At 40.7% G+C, this 19,600-nt stretch overlaps 1 protein-coding gene across 1 annotated transcript in view; it reads left to right on the plus strand.

Moving 5' to 3' along the window:
• The window catches only part of snd1 (staphylococcal nuclease and tudor domain containing 1), a 767,382-nt gene extending 750,268 nt beyond the window's left edge, over positions 1–17,114 (plus strand). The window contains exons 23-24 of the mRNA XM_069908835.1: positions 15,236–15,280; positions 15,962–17,114. Coding sequence (XP_069764936.1) covers positions 15,236–15,280; positions 15,962–16,027 — 111 coding nt within the window. The 3' untranslated portion in view covers positions 16,028–17,114. The remainder of the gene's footprint in view (positions 1–15,235; positions 15,281–15,961) is intronic.
• The last annotated feature ends 2,486 nt before the right edge of the window (positions 17,115–19,600 follow it).

Raw genomic sequence — 19,600 nt, forward strand, 5'->3', positions numbered from 1 at the left:
ATTTTGGCAGTTTCCGCAAAGCAGGACGTCAAGCGCTGAAGAGCTGGCTCTGAATGGGCAACTAAAGCGGCATCGTCTGCAAAGAGTAGTTCACGGACAAGTTTCTCTTGTCCCTTAACTAAAATATAATTTATTAACCATTGCAAAATATTTCCTTTTTCTCTTTGAATAAGTTCTTCAATAAAAATATTTTTAAAATAAATTCATATTCTAAATAGTATAGTCCAATAATATATAAAAAAAAAGAAAGAAAATAGTAGAGGAAAAAAATTCAAACCCTTGACCTATCCGTGTTGCCAGATGGTTAAAAACAATTAATATTATTTTTTTCCTTGTAAGATGATGCAGAGGGTGGCAACTATTTAGTCACAGCATCTTGGTGCATGTATTTCTTTTTCACTCTTGCAACCTCTTGGTCTGAAACAATTTCATTTTCAATTTAAATGTTTCAACCATTCCATGTATCAGCAAGTTCCACATTCTAACCAGTTGGTGTAAAAGGTGTGGACAATATGATGAGTGGGCATTACCTCAGAGTCCTAGAAAAAGCTGGTGGTTTCTATGGAGATTGATCTGTAATCTGTAAACGAGCCTGCAGCTGACGTGGACTTTTTTTACCCCCTCCATAAATCTTCGTCCGCGAAGCCAAGCCAAAGAAGATCTGTAAACAGGCATTATGAAAGCACACTGTTTATTCTATGCCAGCCTGGAATCCTCTTGGGTGTGTTTGCCGCATTTCATTTTGCATAGAGTGTTGGAATAATTAGCACACACAGCCTGATATCACCTTCAGAGATTGATCTTCACTGTGAGAAGTCTGCCACTGCATTCTGCTCCACAAAAAATAACCATTTCAAAAGACTGCAATAAATCTTCACACTTTAATTAATGAGAATCTGAGGTGAAGGGTCTAAACTGAATTCAGCACCAACCACTATTGAGAAAATACAACAGTTTTACAAATTAGTAACTTTAATTTGGAATAATAAAATTCTCAAGGTAAGTGAGTAAATAATATCGGAAATTGGGTTGAAGAAGATCTTGTTTCGAGGTCCAGGTTAGTGATTTGATCTTAGTTTTGAGGGAAAACCTGCTTACTGGTGCCCAAAGGTAAATCACCAAAATCTGTAGACACGGTGGATGAAGTAAAAAACACAAAGTGCTGGAGAAGCTCAGCAGGACCCACAGTATCCTTGATGGAGCAACGGCAAAGATACGTGACCAACATTTCAGGCTTCAGCTCTTCATCAAGGTATGAGAGAATGCTGCCAGGCATCTAAACAAAAAGGTGGGGGGGAGGGACATGGTCATAGGTTACCATGCATTTGTTAATTTTGCAATACTGCTTAATTTTGAACTCTCTCTCTATAGGCCATTTCACGTCAGGCTTCTGCCTGGAGGCCAGCTACAAGAGAGGATTTAAAACTGACCTTTCAGACAGCAGCCCTAAAAGGCACCACCCATCATAAATACACAGTAGAGCAATGGCCGTCTTTCCTACCCATAATCCCCCACGCAGCAGGAACCGCTGTGCGTTTCCCAGAACAGTTCCAGTTGCGTGGGAGATTATGGGTAGGGAAGACGGCCATTGCTCTGCTGCCCCTGCCTTGAGGGGCTCATGGAGGGAGAGGTGTGAGTGGGGAGATGGGTTGTGGGCTAACAGCATCACAAGCCCTCCCCCTAACCAGCTGCTTGCAGCACTGTACATTCAGGTAAGGAGGCTGATATCCTTTCCCGAGAAGGGTTGGAATCAGTGCCTCAGAACTGGCCACAGCATATTCAGGAAGGTACGTAAGGGCAAGAACCTTCACCTTTACGGACTGGTGTTTTCCCTGCTTGAAAGTACCTTGCATCTCTCACTCTCCTCCCCATGGTGGGGGGAAAGAGAACCTTTACAAACTGGTGCCTTATATCCCCTCCATTCCTCACCTCCCTACCTATGTTTGTAAAAGACTCCTGCATTTGTTTCCTTGGCATCAAGGAATTCCATTACAACTAAAGTTAATAGTCTTCAGGGAACTTCTTGTCACATTGCACATAAAGGAAGGTGATTTGGGTTTTGAATTTTTCCAGCCTCAAAACATTTGCAGGAGGAGTAAACAAAAAATTGGAGGGTCTCAGGTGGTCAGGCAGCCTCAGAATTAGACAGTTCCTATTTCAAAACTACTTTTTTGTGACATCATAGACAAATAGGAATACTTTCAGCTACTTCACCACTGATCTTCTTTCTTCACAAAGACAGAAGTGAGGTTATTTACTAATGATTGAACATTGTTCAACATCATTTTTAACTCTGTTGAAAATGATGCACTTCCCAGACAAAGTTCAGGGCAGAGGAGTGCAAGTAACATTTGTGTTATAAAAAATAATTAGACAATCCAACATCTGCTCCATTGTCAATTCCACATTATTACATCCTGGGGAGGGAAACAGGAAGAGTCACTATTGATCGGAAACTCACCTTTCTCAACAACATAAATACTATTGATACAAGAGCAGCTGAAGACTGGGTTATCCTGCAGCCTTCAGTCATTGCACAAGCTACAAGTCCAGTGCAGAATGGAATAATTGGTACGCCATCCTCCACTCTAAACAGCATTCCCTCTGCCATTAATGCACACCAATTATTTATATTATATTTACACATACAGCCCCTTCCAGTCCACAAGCCTGTACTGTCAAAATACCCCAATCAACCTACAACATCTGTACATTTTGAAGGGTTGGAGGAAACACACATGGACACAGGAGAACATAAAAACTCCTTACAGACATGCTGGATTCAAACCTGAGCCATTTGCTGAGACCAATTCCAACAGCTCCATCTCCAAGAAGGTGACGGCACCTCCAACTGAACATTTCTTTCCGAGGCACACACCAGCTTGACTTGGAAATACATTGTTCTTTTGTTGATGCTGTCTCAATCCGGGAGCTTCCTTCTTGGCAGCACTTGGGCATGAGAAAGACGGCAGCTCTCTGCCAACATTTAGGAATGAGCAACTAATGCAGGCCTCATCAGTAGTGCCTATGTCCAAACAAAAATAATAAATAAAAAATTTAGAAGGTATAAAAAGGTGAAATTGTATGCAATCCAGCAAGGGAATACTTTAATATGTCTATAATGGCTATTTTAAGCATCATTAAATGCTTCAGCATTGTGTGGAAGGGATTGTTCCAATTATCTGTTCACTGTGCAGCCTTAGCTGTTGTATTTTTTTTAAAAAGCACACTCCAGGTTCCTCTCCTCTAAAGCTACATATTAAATATAGCCCTTCCTGAGAGAACACGCTTAAATGTATTTATTCCATATCCCATTCTCATATTAATATGCCAATCAAAAGTCACCCACAAATTGGAGGAACACCACCTAATGTTCTGTCTGGGCACTCTACAACCAGTTGGCATTATCATTGCCTTCTTTAGTTTCTGTTAGGTCCCTCCTTATCTTGCTTTCTTACCCCCTTTCTTCTGCATTGAGAAAGCTACCCTATCACTTCTCAGCATTTTTCTCTTCTGCCCTCCCACCATATCCACCTATGATCTGTCTTCCCTCCTCCCCCCACCTTTATATATACTTGGACATCTGCCTGTTTTTTGCTTATACCGTGATAAAGGGCTCATGCCTGAAAGGTTGGTCATTTATCTTTGTTTCCTATGGATGCTCTATAACCTGCTGAGTTTCTCCAGCACTTTTGTGTTATGATCACAACATCTGCAGACTTCCATTTTAAACTTGTCCATTGTTCTAAATTGGCCAAAAGAACAGAAACATATATTGCAACATTTTCAAGCAATTTTTTTTCTTAGTCATGCCATTAACTTAAAAATATCACAGTCAAATTAAAAGGCTCAAATGGGCATAGTGTACTAACCCAGGGAAGAAAATAATGTCATTTGAGACTCATGTCCACATCAAGTTCATCGCAAACAATGCTTCATGGAAATTAGTGTGGTAAATTAGATATTGGGATTCATCAAGAGTCAGGACTAAGCTATAATTGACAGTTAATCTTTCCCTTTTTTTTTTAAATCACTGATGCAGTTTCAATTAAAATACTGCGTACTGTTCCGACTGCTTTATATAGGAAGGATATAAAATGGAGGAACCATCAGGGTGGATTACAGGGCACAGAAATGTAAACAGGACACATCTCAGTCAAAAAGCGTACATTGAGTGATTAAAAACTAACTGCATCATGAGAGCCTTGACATTATCTCATCATAACAATAAAAAGAGACATGGCCTATGCTTGACATGACAAGATTAATCTCTGGCAATATGGACTCCAATTTTGCCATTATAAAGCTGGCAAAACTATCAGCATGCAATATTGTTATAGAATTGACTGCACGTGTAGTTTAACAGGGAATCTCTCAAGTTACCTGAATTGATACAGCATTTCTCCACATGCTGCCCTGTTTTACACTTCTCTCTATTGGAATCAAGGGAAATAAGTGAATTAAAGATTCCAGGTATTACACTGATGTTATAAAATGCCCTATGAAATAAGCTTTTAATAGAATTCTATGCCACAAGTAACTTTATGCATATGGATTGCAAATTTCTCAAATAAATGTTCAAAATATAATGTCCCATTGAATATTTTTATTGCTGGTGGGAGGTGGAGATGCTGTGGTGAAATACAGCAGGGGTACACTGATAGAGCACTTTTGTTTCTGAGGTGTTTACAATAAAATCTGTTCTCCCGTAAAACTAACTGGAACTCGGCCTCTGACTGTACTTGTCCGATAAATGAAGTTAGAGCAAGCCTGGTTCTGGAATGGAGGCCATGTAGGTTGTCAAGTAAATTAGCTCCTGTGGGCTGTTGGTTGGACGCGAGGAGCAGCATTACATCAAGGAATGGTGAGATTAGAGCAAGGACTCAGGTGACTAAACATTAATCTTCACATATTTGGTCTGTTGGGAACTGTGCAGGCAGTGTTCAGGATACTCAATTATTAACAAGAATTATGCGCACCTGCAAAAGAATTTGCAAGTTCACTCTCATTTTCTATCATCTCCCACCCCATCAACTTTTGATCTTTTTCTTATTTCTATATTATTACAATCTTTGTTCTTCTTGGCTTTCTAGATCTAATAATATTCTTAAAATCTTTCGGTCTTTTTGTTTTGAGTTCATTGCGAGTTATGAAATTTAGTTTTTAAATGTTTGCTTATTTAACCTCTTAAACCAATTCCCCAATCTACCCTTGCCAACTTCCCCTCATACCTCTGTAATTGCTTTATTTAACTTTAAGGCTCTTATTTCTGACTAATATATCATTGTCAATCTCCATGTAAGATTCTATTACACTGTCATAATTTGCCCTCAGAAGATTTCTCACCATGAGATTACTAGCTAACACAAAACAGGATCAAAAATATTTTGCCTCCTTTGTTGGTCTTGTAATGTATTTTCTATTCTATCTTTTTCCCATTATTTCAAATCTCTGTCCCCTAGTCCTTGATCTAGCCACTAATGTAAACAGTTTCTCTCTAGCCTATCTGAACTTGGCACAATCTTGCACACTTCTGTCAAACAATCTCTCAAACTTTGCCCCAGGAAGAATAACCCTAGCTTCACCAGTCAAACCTTGTAGCTGAAATCTTGCAAGCCTGGAGCAATTCTAATAAATCATTCTGCATTCTCAATAGGGCTTTCCTTCTTCATCCCTGATTGTTATTTCGAAAAGATTCTCTCCACTACTGAGATTATACTGAGCAGACTGCAGTTGACAGCCATGCCCTTAAGCCCATTATTTTTTTAATTTTCCCAAACTTCTCCTTTACTTAATAAGGAATGGTGGATCATGACAAGCCCACTTCCTTCAACAACTGAGGCATACCTTCCAAGCCAAGTGATTTTATCTTAAGTACACCAAGCTTGACTATGGTGGTCAGAGGGTTGAAGGCTATGTTGGGTACATTGTCCATGTTGTCGAGAGACTTGTACTTGACGACCCTTCAGACCCTTTCCATTTTGGATCCACATGTGAACCAGAAGACTGCTATGGTGACTGTCAAGGCAGAGGTGTGGGGGATGGCCACACCTGCACTACAAACAGGAGCACCAAGATCACCTCACACCTGAAGACCAGGTTCTTCCCTTTTATTAAGAGGGAGCACTGCGCCCACAGACCCAATTTCTGGTGGACCTTTGCAATCCACTCCAATTTTTGTTTCACACCTCCCTCCAAACCAGATCCACAACACCTTCAGGGATGACAGACCAGTCAGACAAGTTATCAAAAGGCATTGCCTCACTCCTTCTGGTTTACCCTGGTGCCTGATACAGACACAAATTGGTCGCAGATGCTGATCAGCCTGCAGATTGATCATGTGTCTGAACAGAATGCAACAACATTATCCATATACAGGGAGACTTTGACCTGAGTGCCTCTGCAGCTTGGCAAATGCCACTCCTTTATGTCCTTGTCTTTCCTGATGGATTCAGAAATAGATTTTATGCAGCACACACACACAAGACTGGAGAGAGAGGGCAACCCTGGCTGACTCCAGACAATTGAGAAGCTATCAAGTTTCCCACCCTTTGATGCACAGTGTTCCAGTCTGCTGGATTTACCAAACTACTGAGCCCTGTGGAAATGTTTTTCCAGACAAACTACTTAGAGCAGAATTGCATCAGGCAATGGTGAGTACAGAATGTCCCACAGGCACTGAGAGATGAGGACTCAATAGACATTGTGGGATGGTTCTATGAACAGACTTATCCAGGTCATCTGGCAGATTGCCTCATTGCCAGTGTCCACTAATAAGCACCAGGTCCTGGCCTGGCTTGCAATGAGAGGAACTCTTCCAGTCAGATTCTTCCTGTACAACTGAAATATCATAATGTCCCAGAGATGACAACAGTGGAGTGGAGACAGTTGCCCAGCACTTTTCAGAAAGTAGATATGCTAAGAGAGTGTGGAGAAGGATGCAAGGATCCTTGTCATGGTAGATCCCCAGCAGTAGTGTGATATAATACTAAGGGTGTGAAAGGAGTTTGAATGGTTTTCTTTTGTCAACAATTTGTGAAGTTTACGTTTGAAAAAGAAACATCCAGCTTGACTAATATATCCTCCTTATAATTTTTCAGCCTTCCATTTTTTCTACCACCTCCCCTTCTCAAACCTTAAAAGTCTTCTCTTCTCGCTTACGAGTTGCATTACTACAAAATCAAAACATGCCCGTGTCTGTCCGTAATTTCTTAATCTTCTGAGACCAAGATCCTTCCTCATGCAGTGCCAGATACCCAAAATATAAAACCCATATATAAAGGATCCAGACTCAAAACGTTGATTACCCATAAATGCTGCCGACCCACTGAGCCTCTCCATTGTTTCTCAATCGTTATTTTAAACATGATCATTTTTACATTAGAGTTAAAATATTCAATTGCACTTGAGAGAGCAAGAAAAACAGTGAGAGAGTTATTGGCAAGATCTCCAGGATTAATTAAGCACAGAGAATGACAAATAAGATGAGGTAACTGAAGGATCAGAGTTTATTATCAAGAACATGATTTTTAAAGATAAATAAATTAGTGCAAAAGAGAAAAAGAAAGTGTCTGTGGTTCATTGGCCATTCAGAACTCTGATGGCAGAGGGGACAAAGCTGTTTTTGTAACACTGGTGTTTGTCTTCAGGCTCCTGTACCTCTTTCCTGATCGTAGCATGACCTGGGTGGTGGTGGTGGGGTCCTTGATGATAGAGGCTGATTTCTTGAGTCACCACCTCTTAGATGTCCTTTAATGGAGTGAAGACTAATGCCTGTGATGGCACTGGCTGAATTCACAACTCTCTGTAGCCTCTTCCTGTCCTGTGCATTGGCACCTCCATACCATACAGTGGTGTAACAATGCTCTCCACAGTACACCTGTATAAATTTGCAAGAGTCTTTGCTGACATACCAAATCTCCTTAAACTCCTGACAAAGTATAGCAGCTGGCAAGCTTTCTTGATTGCATAGACAAGAAGGGCCCAGGATAGATTTCAATTGTGCCTAGCCACATATAGTCGTGGATGTAGAGAGAGTAAAGCAGTGAGCTAAGCATGCATTCCTGAGTTGCTTGTGTTAATTGTCAGATGTTGTTACCAATTTGCACTATGCTCTTCTCATGAAGTAAAGGATACATTTGCAGAGGGATGTGTAGAGGCCTAGGTTTTGGAGCTTGCTGAGCTGTAATCGACGAAAAGCAGTCTGATGTACGTTTAGTTGTTGACTATGTGATCCAGGGTAATGTGGAGAGCCAGTGAAATTGCATCTGCTATGGGTCTATTGTGGCAGTAGACAAATTGCAATGGGTCCAGCTCTTTATTATTCTGGCCATGTCTGACCCCTCATTTTATCCCAGTAGATGCAGGTGTCTCTGAGAGTCATTGAGGCAGCTTACTCTACTTTTCTTAGGTACCAGTATGATTGATGTCCTTTTGAAGCAAGTGGGGATCTCCGATTACAGCAATGAGAAGTTGAAGATGTCCATGAATACTCCAGCTTGTTGGTTGGCACAGATTTTCAGTACCTTACTAGGTGCACCTTCAGGGCCTGACGCCTTGCAAGGGTTCATCCTCTTAAAGTTGTTCTGACGTTGGCCTCAGAGTCCATATCACAGGGTCACCAGCTTCTGCAGGGATTCTCATTGATACCACTGAATTCTCCTTTTCAAAGTGAGCATAAAAGGTGTTCACCTCATTGAAGTTAAGTGTCGTAGCCATGTATGATGTTAGGTTTTACCACGTAGGATGCAATAGCCTGCAAGCCCTGCGATAGCTGGTGAGTATCTCACTCTGTTTCTAGCTTCCCTCAGAATTACTTCTTTGCTGCTAAGATAACCTTCCATAGGTCATACCTGGACTTCCTGTAGAGATCTGGATCACCAGTCTTAAATGCTATCACCCTCACCCTCGCCCTCAGCAGATTGCAAATCCTTTGATTTATCCAGGGTTTTGGTTGGGATACTCGTGATATGTGCGCGTGGGCAGGCACTCATCCACACAGGTCCTGGTGAAGTTGGTGACAGCTGTGGTATATTCATTCAAGTTTGAAGGCAGTCTTTGAAAATGGTCCAGTTCACCGATTCAAAGTAGTCGCTTCTCTGCCTCCTTTGACCATACCGTCACCATCTTCACCCTGAGTCTATGCTTGCACACAGGGAGTAGAATTATAGAACCTAATAGCCTGAATACGCTTGAGATTGTCTGATCTCGGAAGCTAAGCAGGCTCAGGACTGTTAAGTACTTAGAGGGAGACCACCTAGGAACACCTGGTGCTGTAGGTTTCTGTGGGGGGCGCTGGACAAAGTGGCAACTCTCTGCCTTACAGTAGACACAAGTTAAAGAATTTCATGTATATTTCATTCTAAATGTAGTATTACATGACAATAATGGAACCTTTACCTTTAGAATCAGAATTTATTGTCATGAACATGTCACAAAATTCATTGTTTTATGGCAGCATCCACAGTGCAAACATTTGTATAAATAGTCAAAGTGAGGCACTGTCTGGTTCATTGTTCAGGTGATCAGACGTCAGCATAGGGTGTGGGATGGTAGTGTAGCAGTGGTCTAGTATGTTGGCTCTTCTAGTTGTGCAGTTAATTAGTTTGTCAGTCGAACTGAAGAGAGAAAGGTAGAGTAGTTCATCAAGAGAATTACTAAGCATTAGGCACTGTGGCACAATGGAGTAAAGAGAGTTTATCAATTTTTTTTGGTATGTGGGCAACATCAATAATGGAGCATTTATTATCCTGGACTTGGCCAGGGAAATGAGATTGGGTGTGGGCAAGACTAGAAAGTTGAGAAGACTGTAGTCTTACCGTTTTGTTATTTAGCCAGAAGATTGCCAGATTTATGCTAAATCACTGGGAACTGAACTGACTCTACTCCCCGTCACAAAGAGCAGAGTGTAATGCATTTACTTTGACAATATTTCAACTCTCAATGACATGGAAACACACAATATTCCCCCCCCCCCCAATGAAATTCCCTTGGTCTTGAACTGAAATATCACACATCACCAATGTTTATTTTTGAAGGAGAAAATTGCAATATTGATTAAAGAAGGAATAAAAGCTCTGCAAAGGGATGCTATCTTAGAATGAACACAGCTGGACTAGAAGGGTTGAAGGACAGAAAGGGGTCGGGCAATGTACTGTCAGCTCTGTACTATCGATCGATTTGGTCTTGTCAGAACAAATTGCAAGTTCTGACAAGACCACAAGTGCTGGGGCATTTTAAAGTGAGAGATTTCAGATACCTTGATACTAACTGGAATAAAAACAGTATCCAAAGTATAGAGGGCACCATATTTCTCAAGTTTATTTGGAAAAAGTTTCTATGCTAGCGTGTAGCAAACCCGTCAAGAATGGGCAGGGAGGTTTGTAATTTGGAATTTAGTTTTAGGGAACAAATGAGAGCACATGTAAGATATGCCATTCAGAGAGCATTTTTATGGTCATGATAATTCAATTATTGAATTGTTATATAAAATAACAAATGATATTGGCGTGAAGAGTTACAAATTGGGGTAAAGCTAATTAAACAAGACAGAGGTGTAATTTGGCAAGCGTGCACTGAAAATAATCATTTTCAGAATATTGAGACACATTTTAAAATTGAAACCATCAATGAAGAAAAAGGATGGAAATGCCCCATTCAGGCCTGGATGATTAAAGTTAATGAAGGGTAGGATTAGGCTAAAAAAAAGTTTGTCGGACATTAAAGGCTTGGTATTATTAGAAAGCCTGGAAGAATATAGAAAGTGTAGCAGTGAAAATGGGTTAATAAAGAAAAGGTATGAAAAACATATAAAACACTGCCTCAAGAAGGTAGCCAACATCATAAGACATTCCTCTTGTAACCCTAATTATATCTCCACTTGAAATCCTAATCGTAGACTGCTCTGACACTCCAAAATAACTTTCTGCATTATTGGAATGCCTTTTCTTTGCACTATGCTAAATGTGAATATTTAATATCTATTTTTAACTTGATGTACACTATTGTATTTATTCTCTCTACCCCCATGAAGTACCTGTCCTGCAGCAAGTAAGAATTTTGGTGAATGAGAAACTCACTTATTATGTTAAACCTTCATTTGGATAGATATCTTGGGTTTACTAATGATTGAATTTTTGGATCGTTAATGAAGGCTGAATATTTTATATATTCTACTTAGATTTTAGCAGGGTCCCACATGGCAAGTTAGTTAAAAAAGTGATAACCGATAGGATCCAAGGATAATAGAGCAAATTTAATTGAAATTTGGTCAATAATGAGGAAAGATTCATAATTAATGATCCTTTGTGACTGATAGTAGTTACCAGCAAGGCTCTATGAGACTTAATTACTCATCAAATCCCTGATTTACGTGATATACCAGTAACCCCGTTATCCAGAATTCAAGCAACTGGCAAAAAATATCGCAGAATATAAATAGGTAAAAAAATACTAAAGTTGAAAATTGGTGCCCGCTCGTGGTTTATTTGCCAGATGCAATATGCAGTCTCAAGCAACCAGAAAATTCACTTACCCAGCATCTACCAATTTCCATAGGTTAGGCAGAAAAAAATGGCAAATGGAATTTCATCGCAAGAATACAAATGGATCATGAAGTGTTTGCTGATTGAGTAAAAGCAGTGTCAGTCAACAAGAAGGTTGAAAAGGTGTTCAGGGGCTTTCCTTTATCAGCTGAGGCATGAAATATAGGAGCAGAATGCCAGAGCTTGTGGAGCTGATGCCTTACAGCTCCTGAAACCCAGGTTCAATCCTGGGCGCTCCTCCTAGTACTACAGGTTTCATAGGGCAATTAGAAGTGGTAAATTTCTCCCAGTGTGCGAACGGGGTGGGGGGGGGGGGGTGGAATTGTTGGAAATGTAGGCAATTGAGAGATGTGGGGAAATTTTTAAAAAAATGGGATTAACGTTGGATTTTAATGGCTGATGGATGGTTGGGGCAGGGTCATTTGGTCAAAGGACTGTTCCATTCTGTGCATTTCTGTCACTCTACTTCTGTAGCATACATTTCTGGTCACATTACAGGAAAGATGGAGAAGGCATAGAGAAAATTTATGAGGATATTTTCAAGGCAGGAAGAGTTAGATAAGCTCAGGTTGAGTTCATTGAAACAGAGAAAGGAGCCTGTCCAGTGGTGGGGAGGAACAGAGAACTGAGATGTGTAAAATTATGAAAGGACTTGATGGATTAAATAGGAAACTCTTTAAAGCTAGTAAAGTAACTGTCAGTAGTATCAGAGGAAAATAAGGAATTATTTTTCCACACAGCAGGTATAATGGATGTGGAACTTCTGCCTGAAAGGTTGTTATTTGAAATGTGTGTAAACAGCAGGGGCCTGCAGGGCTAGAGAACTGGTGCTGAGAAGTGGAATTGGGTTGTGCTACTCTTCTTTCTGGCACAGACACGATTGTCCAGAAGATCTTCTGTATCAATGCTCTGAAATTCTCAAATAAAGTGTCTGAGCTGAGCTGTTATGTGGCATAACAATGAAGCAGCTGCTTCCAAATTCATTTTCTTCACAGTATTTTTTTCCAACTGGCTTTTTATTTCACTCCTGTTGGCTCCTTGCTTTGAGTAAGAATTCACACCAGTTCTGCAATGTCTCATCTTAATAGCTATTCTGTCTGCAACAGCCTTGATTGTATGTTTGTGTTGGCAGGCTGTTTGACCACTTCAATAAATTAAACGTAGTATTTTTGTAACCCTTTTCATAATATGAGAAAAGCCACACTCGAGCCAATTAGTTTCTATGTTGTGCAGAACAGCAGGAGCCAATCTCCATGGTGTATGATCCCCAAGAGAAAAATATAACATTCTAGCCTACTCACCATTCTCCCTCTCTTCCCCATCCCTCTGTCTTCTTTCATTTAGTTCTCCACCCCCTTCCTTCTCCATTCAGAGCCATTTCCCCCTCCCCGTTTGATGGTCTGTGCTCCTCTCCCTGCAACCCCGCCCCCCACCATTTTGTTCATAGTAAAATTACAATGCTCAAGCCCGAAACATCAGTTACACATCTTTATCTTTGCTCTATAAAATACACTGTTTGACCTTCTGAGTTTCTCCAGCTTTGTGGTTTTACTTAAGAGTAAAATGTTTTTGGGCACAAGAAAAATAATCACAAACTTCTGGAGAATTGCAACGTAAATGTACTTTCAAGAAACTAACCTGATTTTGCTTTCTTGTCGAGCTTGCATTTAGATCAGCTTTTAACTGTCCTCTGAAGTGACCTCGCAAGCCACTCAGTTGAAAACCTGTCATCAAGAACGAAATGCAGACAACAAGTACTGCAAATGTTGGCATCTGAAAATGTCTGAAATACTCAGTGGGTCAAGCATTTGTGGTGGAGAGAAGTTTCAGATTGATGATCTTTCCTCACATCATATCAGCTTCTGATGAAAGGTCATTGCCAAAGAAGTTGATTGTTTTCTGATGCTATCCAATCTGCTATGTATTGGCAGAATTTCTGGTCTTTTTTCACCAAACAAGGATTCCACTACCATACCCTTCCAATGTCACAGACTTCCCAATAAAACCAAATCTATTTCTGGGAAAGATGATGAATGAATCATGGATTGTGTTGGTAGCCATTCACTCTGCCTGAGATGAGTTTATGTAATGGATCCTCTGCATACATTATTACACCAGGTTAACTCTTACCTAGTTAATATACAAAATTGCTGGAGAAACTCTGCAGGTCCATAGGAAGCAAAATACATAACCAATGTTTCAGGCCTGAGCCCTTCATCAAGCGCTTCATTTAGTGCTTTCACTCGGTCTGCTGTAATAGAGAGGATCTCCCAATGGCATCCGATTTCAATTTCCTGCCCCATTCCCATGCCAACAGGTCTGTCCTTCGTCTCATGCACTGCCAAACTGAGACCACTCGCAAATTTGAGGAACAGTACCCTCCAACCAGATGGCATTGACCTCCAGAGTCTCTTAGGACCGTCCCCTCTCTTACTCCATCCCTATATCTCCTTTCCTCCACTCTGCAGTCATAGAGCTACCCCCTCCCCTGATCATTCTCACCTTTTCTCTCCTTCCCCACCTATCCATGTTCACCTCTTGGTTTTTGGCCTGTATTCCTTCCCCTGCCTCTTCTTCCCACCTTTTTATTCCAGACACCTGCCTGGTTTTTCTCATGGACAACAGACTCGGGGCCCAAAATGCTGGTTATATATCTTTACTCTCTTATGGATGACGTGGGACTTGCGGAGTTCCTCCAGCATTTTTGTGTACAATCACAGCATCTGCAGACTTTTGTTTCACTGTACTCGAAGCTCTTCGAGCAACTGATGTCCATGTTTCTGTATTAAGCATTGAGTAAAGAGATGAATGGGCAGTTTATCTGTTTTTGGTGTCACTGGTTGAAAGAATAAATATTGACCAGGAGAAGTGCCACCACACCATGAGTGTCTGCCTGGACAGTAAAGAAGACCTTGATTGAAAGGTCCACCTGTGAGTCAGAACTCCTGTAGTCTTCCATTAGATTGTGCGTCCTTGTCTTGTAATGTGAATTGAAGTATGATTTTCTAGTCCATTGTAGAGAGCTACCACAGAGCCATATGACAAGTAATGATAGTTCTGGTCAAATGACTTTATTGAACTGCTTTTAAAGTTTCTACTTAAAATGATACCATCAAAAAATAAAAAGAAACTCTTAATTTATCCAGTGCCACCTTTTGAGAGAAAAGCCGATTCCAATTAACAGCTTTGCATCAGAACTGGAAAAACAATAATAAACAAGCTTTTAATTCTATCATGGACCACAAGACTTTACACAATTAATCTCTTATGCCCTCCACTCAATTTTTCCTTTATTCTCCCCTCCTCCATTTGTGTTATCACCTTTTGCAAATTATGATAAAACACCATTGATTGGAAACTTCTTCCTGCACCCAAAGATGCTTCTGAGTATTTCCTGTTTTTGTCTGATATTCATCATCTTAAATTATAAAGTACTGGCCATCGAGCCTGTGCTCCACAATTATAAGCAAGTCAAGTCAGCCTAGTAACCCATACATCTTTTAATATTTTTAACCTTCATTCACCTTTGGAATGGTGGGAGGCAACCCATGTGGACATGGGAGAACGTACAAACTCTTTACAGAGTGCCAGATTCAAACCTGGACCGGTAATGCTCTAATAATGTTGTGCTAACTGCTGCACTTCAGCATTTGTTTTATAATTTATTCTAATACTTATTTTCTCTTGGACAGGTTACAGAGTATCTGAATGCCCAAGAGGCTGCCAAATCTGCTAGGGTAAGTGCATAAGATGCAAGAGCAGAATAAGACTCATCGAGTCCTGCTCCATTCAAGTCGTGGCTGATGTATTTGTCTCTTAACCCCATTCTCCTTCCTTCTACCCACACCCTTACTAATCAAGAACCTATCAACCTCCACTTTAAATGTACCCAATGACTTACCCTCTACAGCTGTATATGGCAACAAATCCCAGATTCACCACCTTCTGGCTGAAGGAACATCATCTCTGTTCTAAAGCGACGTCCTTTTATTCTGAGGCTGTGCTCTCTGGCGTTAGACCCTCCCACTACTGGAAATATGCTTTCCTCATCCACTCTATCTTGACCTTTCAGTATACAATGGGTTCCGATGAGCTCCTCCCTTATTCTTCTAAACTCCAGTGAGTACAGGCCCAGAACTGTCAAAACCCTCCTTAGATGTTAACTTTCTCACTCCCAGAATCATTCTTGTAAACCTCCTCTGGACCCTCTGCCACACCAGCACGTCCTTTCATTTTTTTACCTATTTATTTTCTGCAATTTTTTTTGCCAGTTGCTTGAATTACAAATAATGTGTTATATTGAAAAGCTAACATGGTCACTGGCCCTTTTAGCATTTGCATTGTGTCTTAATGTTGAAACAATATCTGTTTTGCTTGTCTAGACTCATTCCTGCATCGATAATCTGCTCTATTTACAGCTCAACCTCTGGCGCTATGGCGACTTTCGAGCTGATGACGCTGATGAATTTGGTTACAGACGCTGAAGAACCTACATGTGAAGACAACATACTGATTTCCCTCTGCCTTTTCTTGCTCTCACTGTGTCCCATCCCCCAAACCAATCCACTAAAGGAGAGATTTGCCTCTTTTTGTTTCCTCCTCTCAGGCGTTCAGAATCTCATTGCACATGTCCTCGATCTTCAGAGGAAGAGCTGGCAGTGTTAGGGGCTGAGATACTAATCAGAAGTGGGTGATGATCTTAGTCTGTGCAATGAAGTGGAAACTAATTCCTTGCTTTGACCTGAAATGATTTTCTCCATTAAATTCTTTCTGAATTGACACTTCTTTTGATTATTTCTTTATATTCCTGTTTCTTGTTTAAAGTCTCTGATAAACATGGAAGCTACGTTTATCTCAAATGAGATCCAATAAAACCATACGATTTCTGACAATAGTTACACTTGCCAACATGATGTTGGATTGGCAAGTAATTAAAGCAAGCCCCCGAAAATAAAAACCCAAGTAAACGTTCCAGAGACAGGACAGAGGAAATCTTAAGGAGAATTGCCTGTGATACTTGTAAATGTTTTTGATGTCCTTTAATTTTATCTGTTATGTTTTAACAAAGGGGAATTATTTTCTTTCCGTAACGCTATGTTGAGCTGGTCTATAATAGCAGGTTTGGGATTTTGTTGCATATGGAGCTCCCTTTGTCTCAACTTAAAAAAAACAATTAGCCTTATTGTCTTAAAAATTATTAGCCAAACTGCTAAATGTTAGAATCCTGTGTCTGCACAAGCTTGGACCATCTATAAATCTGATACATGGTGCCAACAGAGTCCTCTGAGGTCCGTGCTTGTCTGCCTAGCAATCAGTTGCTTTTCTTGACCAGAGCATGTGAGTACAAATAGCTGTGCAGTGTAATGTACATTAATTAGGAAGCTGTGTTCTGCTCTCTTTCTCTACGATTTTTATTTTGCTTGTGACTTGATTGCAAGTAATTATCATTTGTAATTCTAACTAGGTTTATGATTTCTTCTTCCGGCCCCGCTTCCTCCCTTACCTGATGTTGTCTCTTGTCATTATATTTAATGCTTACAGTCTCAATAAAAGTAGCATTGGTAACATGAATTGTCAGTAGTCCTGTGGTCTCTTCATTTACTGTTTATCCAAAATTAATGTGGTTGAAGGAAGGCTGCCTTGGCCCTGCACCTCATCCCCATGAACACGTCCATATAACAATTACAGTACGGAAACAGGCCATCTCTGCCCCTCCAGTCCGCACTGATTTAAGTGATCTCCTCTAGTCCCACCTACTTGCTCCCTGTCCATAACCCTCCAATCCCCCCACATCCATGCACTCATCCAACCGTCTCTTAAATTACAAAATTGACCCTGCTGCAACCACCTCTTCTGGAAGGTCATTCCACTCAGCCACTGCTGAGAAGAAGCTCCCTCTCATGTTACTTCTAAACTTTTTCCCCCTACCCTTAACTTCTGACCCCTCATTCCATTCTCACCTACTCTCAAGAGGAAGAGCCTATTCACATCTACTCTATCTGTCCCCCTCATAATTTTTAAATACCTCTTTCAAATTCTCCCCTCTCAACCTTCTACACTCCAATGAATAAAGGCCCAGTCAACTCAATATTTCTTTGTCTTCTAGACACTGCAATCCAGGCAACATTTTAGTAAATCTTCTCTGCACCCTCACTACCTTATTGATATCCTTCCTATAATTTGGGGACCAAAACTGCACACAATACTTCAAATTTGGCCTCACCAATGCCTTGAACAGTCTCAGCATCACCTCCCAGCTCACCAAAAGCCTTCTTTACCACTCTATCCATATGTGAATCCAGTTTCAAAGAATGATGAACCGTTCTCTCTGTTCCCCTGCATTCCTCAATGCTGTACTTTGATTATTCTTCCCAAAATGAAGTACTTCATACTTATCGATATTAAACTCCATCTGCCATCTTTCAGCCCTAAACAGTCCAAATCCTTCTACAGTCCCTGAAAACCATCTACACTATCCACAACTCCCTCTATTTTTGTATCGTCTGCATTTTCACGAACCCAATTTATCACTCCATCATCCAAATCATTAATGTAAATGACAAACTACAAAGGGCCCAACACTGATTCCTGAGGCATACCACTCGTCACCAGCCTCCATCCTGACAGACCATGACTCTCTGGCATCTACCTTCTAGCCACTGTTGAACCCATCTGACTATCTCAACATTAATACCTAGCACCTGAACCTTACCAACCTTCCATGTGGAACCATAATCGAAGACCTTACTGAAATCCATATAGACTGCATCTACTGCCCTACCCTCATCAACCTTCCTAGTCACCTCTTTAAAAAATTCAACAAGATTCTTCAAAAATGACCTTCCCAAACAAACATATGTTGGGGGACCCTGATCAGTCCCTGCCTCTCTAATACTTGTACATATTATCTCTAAGAATACTTTCCATTAATTTACCGACCACCGACATCAAACATACTGGCCTATAATTGGTGGGTCTACACCTGGAGCCCTTTTTAAACAGAGGAACCACGTTTGTGACACACCAATCCTGCGGCACCATGCCCCCCTCTAGTGACTGTTGAAAAAAATCACTGTCAGAGCCTCCGCTATTTCCTTCCATGTATTTTCCAAGCATCACATCCATACCTTGTTTATTGTATTTAATGTAGGGCTCCCTTTTATTACGAACCAACTTTCTAATCTCCCTTGAAAACCATGGATCTCTTGAACTTTTGGTTCTACATTTTATCCTAACAGGAACATAAAGATTCTGCACCCTCAAAATCTCACCTTTAAATGGCCTCCAATTCTCCTCTACCTCCTTCCCATAAAACAAATCACTCCTTGCAAATCCTTTCTCATTTCATCAAATCTGGCTTTCCCCTACTCAAAAACCTTAATCTTTGGACTAGTCCTATCCCTTTCCACAATTATATTGAAACTGATGGTACCTTGATCAGTGGATCCAAATTGCTCCCCAACACACACCTCAGTCATCTGCCCTATCTCATTCCCCAACAGTAGATCCATCACTACCCCTTCTCGAGAGGGTACCTCAACGTATTGCTGCAAAAACTGCCCTGCACACATTTTACAAATTCTAATCCATCCAGCCCCTTCACAGAATGTCTTTCCCAATCTATAGTGAGAAAATTAAAATTGCCCACTAACACAACCCTGTGCTTATTACAAATCTCAGCTATTTCCTTGCACATTTGCTCCTCTATTTCTTGCTCCCCATTTCTCCCCTATAATTGAAACTTCTCCTTTTCCATTTTTTAATTCCATCCATACCACCTCCCTTGACAAGCCCTCCAATCTATCTCGCATCAGCACCTCTGTAATATTTTCCCTAACAAGCAATGCCTCTTACCCCTCCAATTCTATCACACCTAAAGCAGTGAAATCCCAGAATATTTAACTGCCAGTCACATCCCTCCTGCAACCACATCTCACTAATTGCCACCACATCGCACTGTCAAGTGTCTATCTACACCTTCAGCTCATCCACCTTTCTTACAATACTCCTAGCATTAAAGTACATGCATTTCAGAGATTTCCCATATCTTACCTTCT

This window comes from Narcine bancroftii, chromosome 13, assembly GCF_036971445.1.
Source record: "Narcine bancroftii isolate sNarBan1 chromosome 13, sNarBan1.hap1, whole genome shotgun sequence".
Classification (NCBI taxonomy): domain Eukaryota; kingdom Metazoa; phylum Chordata; class Chondrichthyes; order Torpediniformes; family Narcinidae; genus Narcine; species Narcine bancroftii.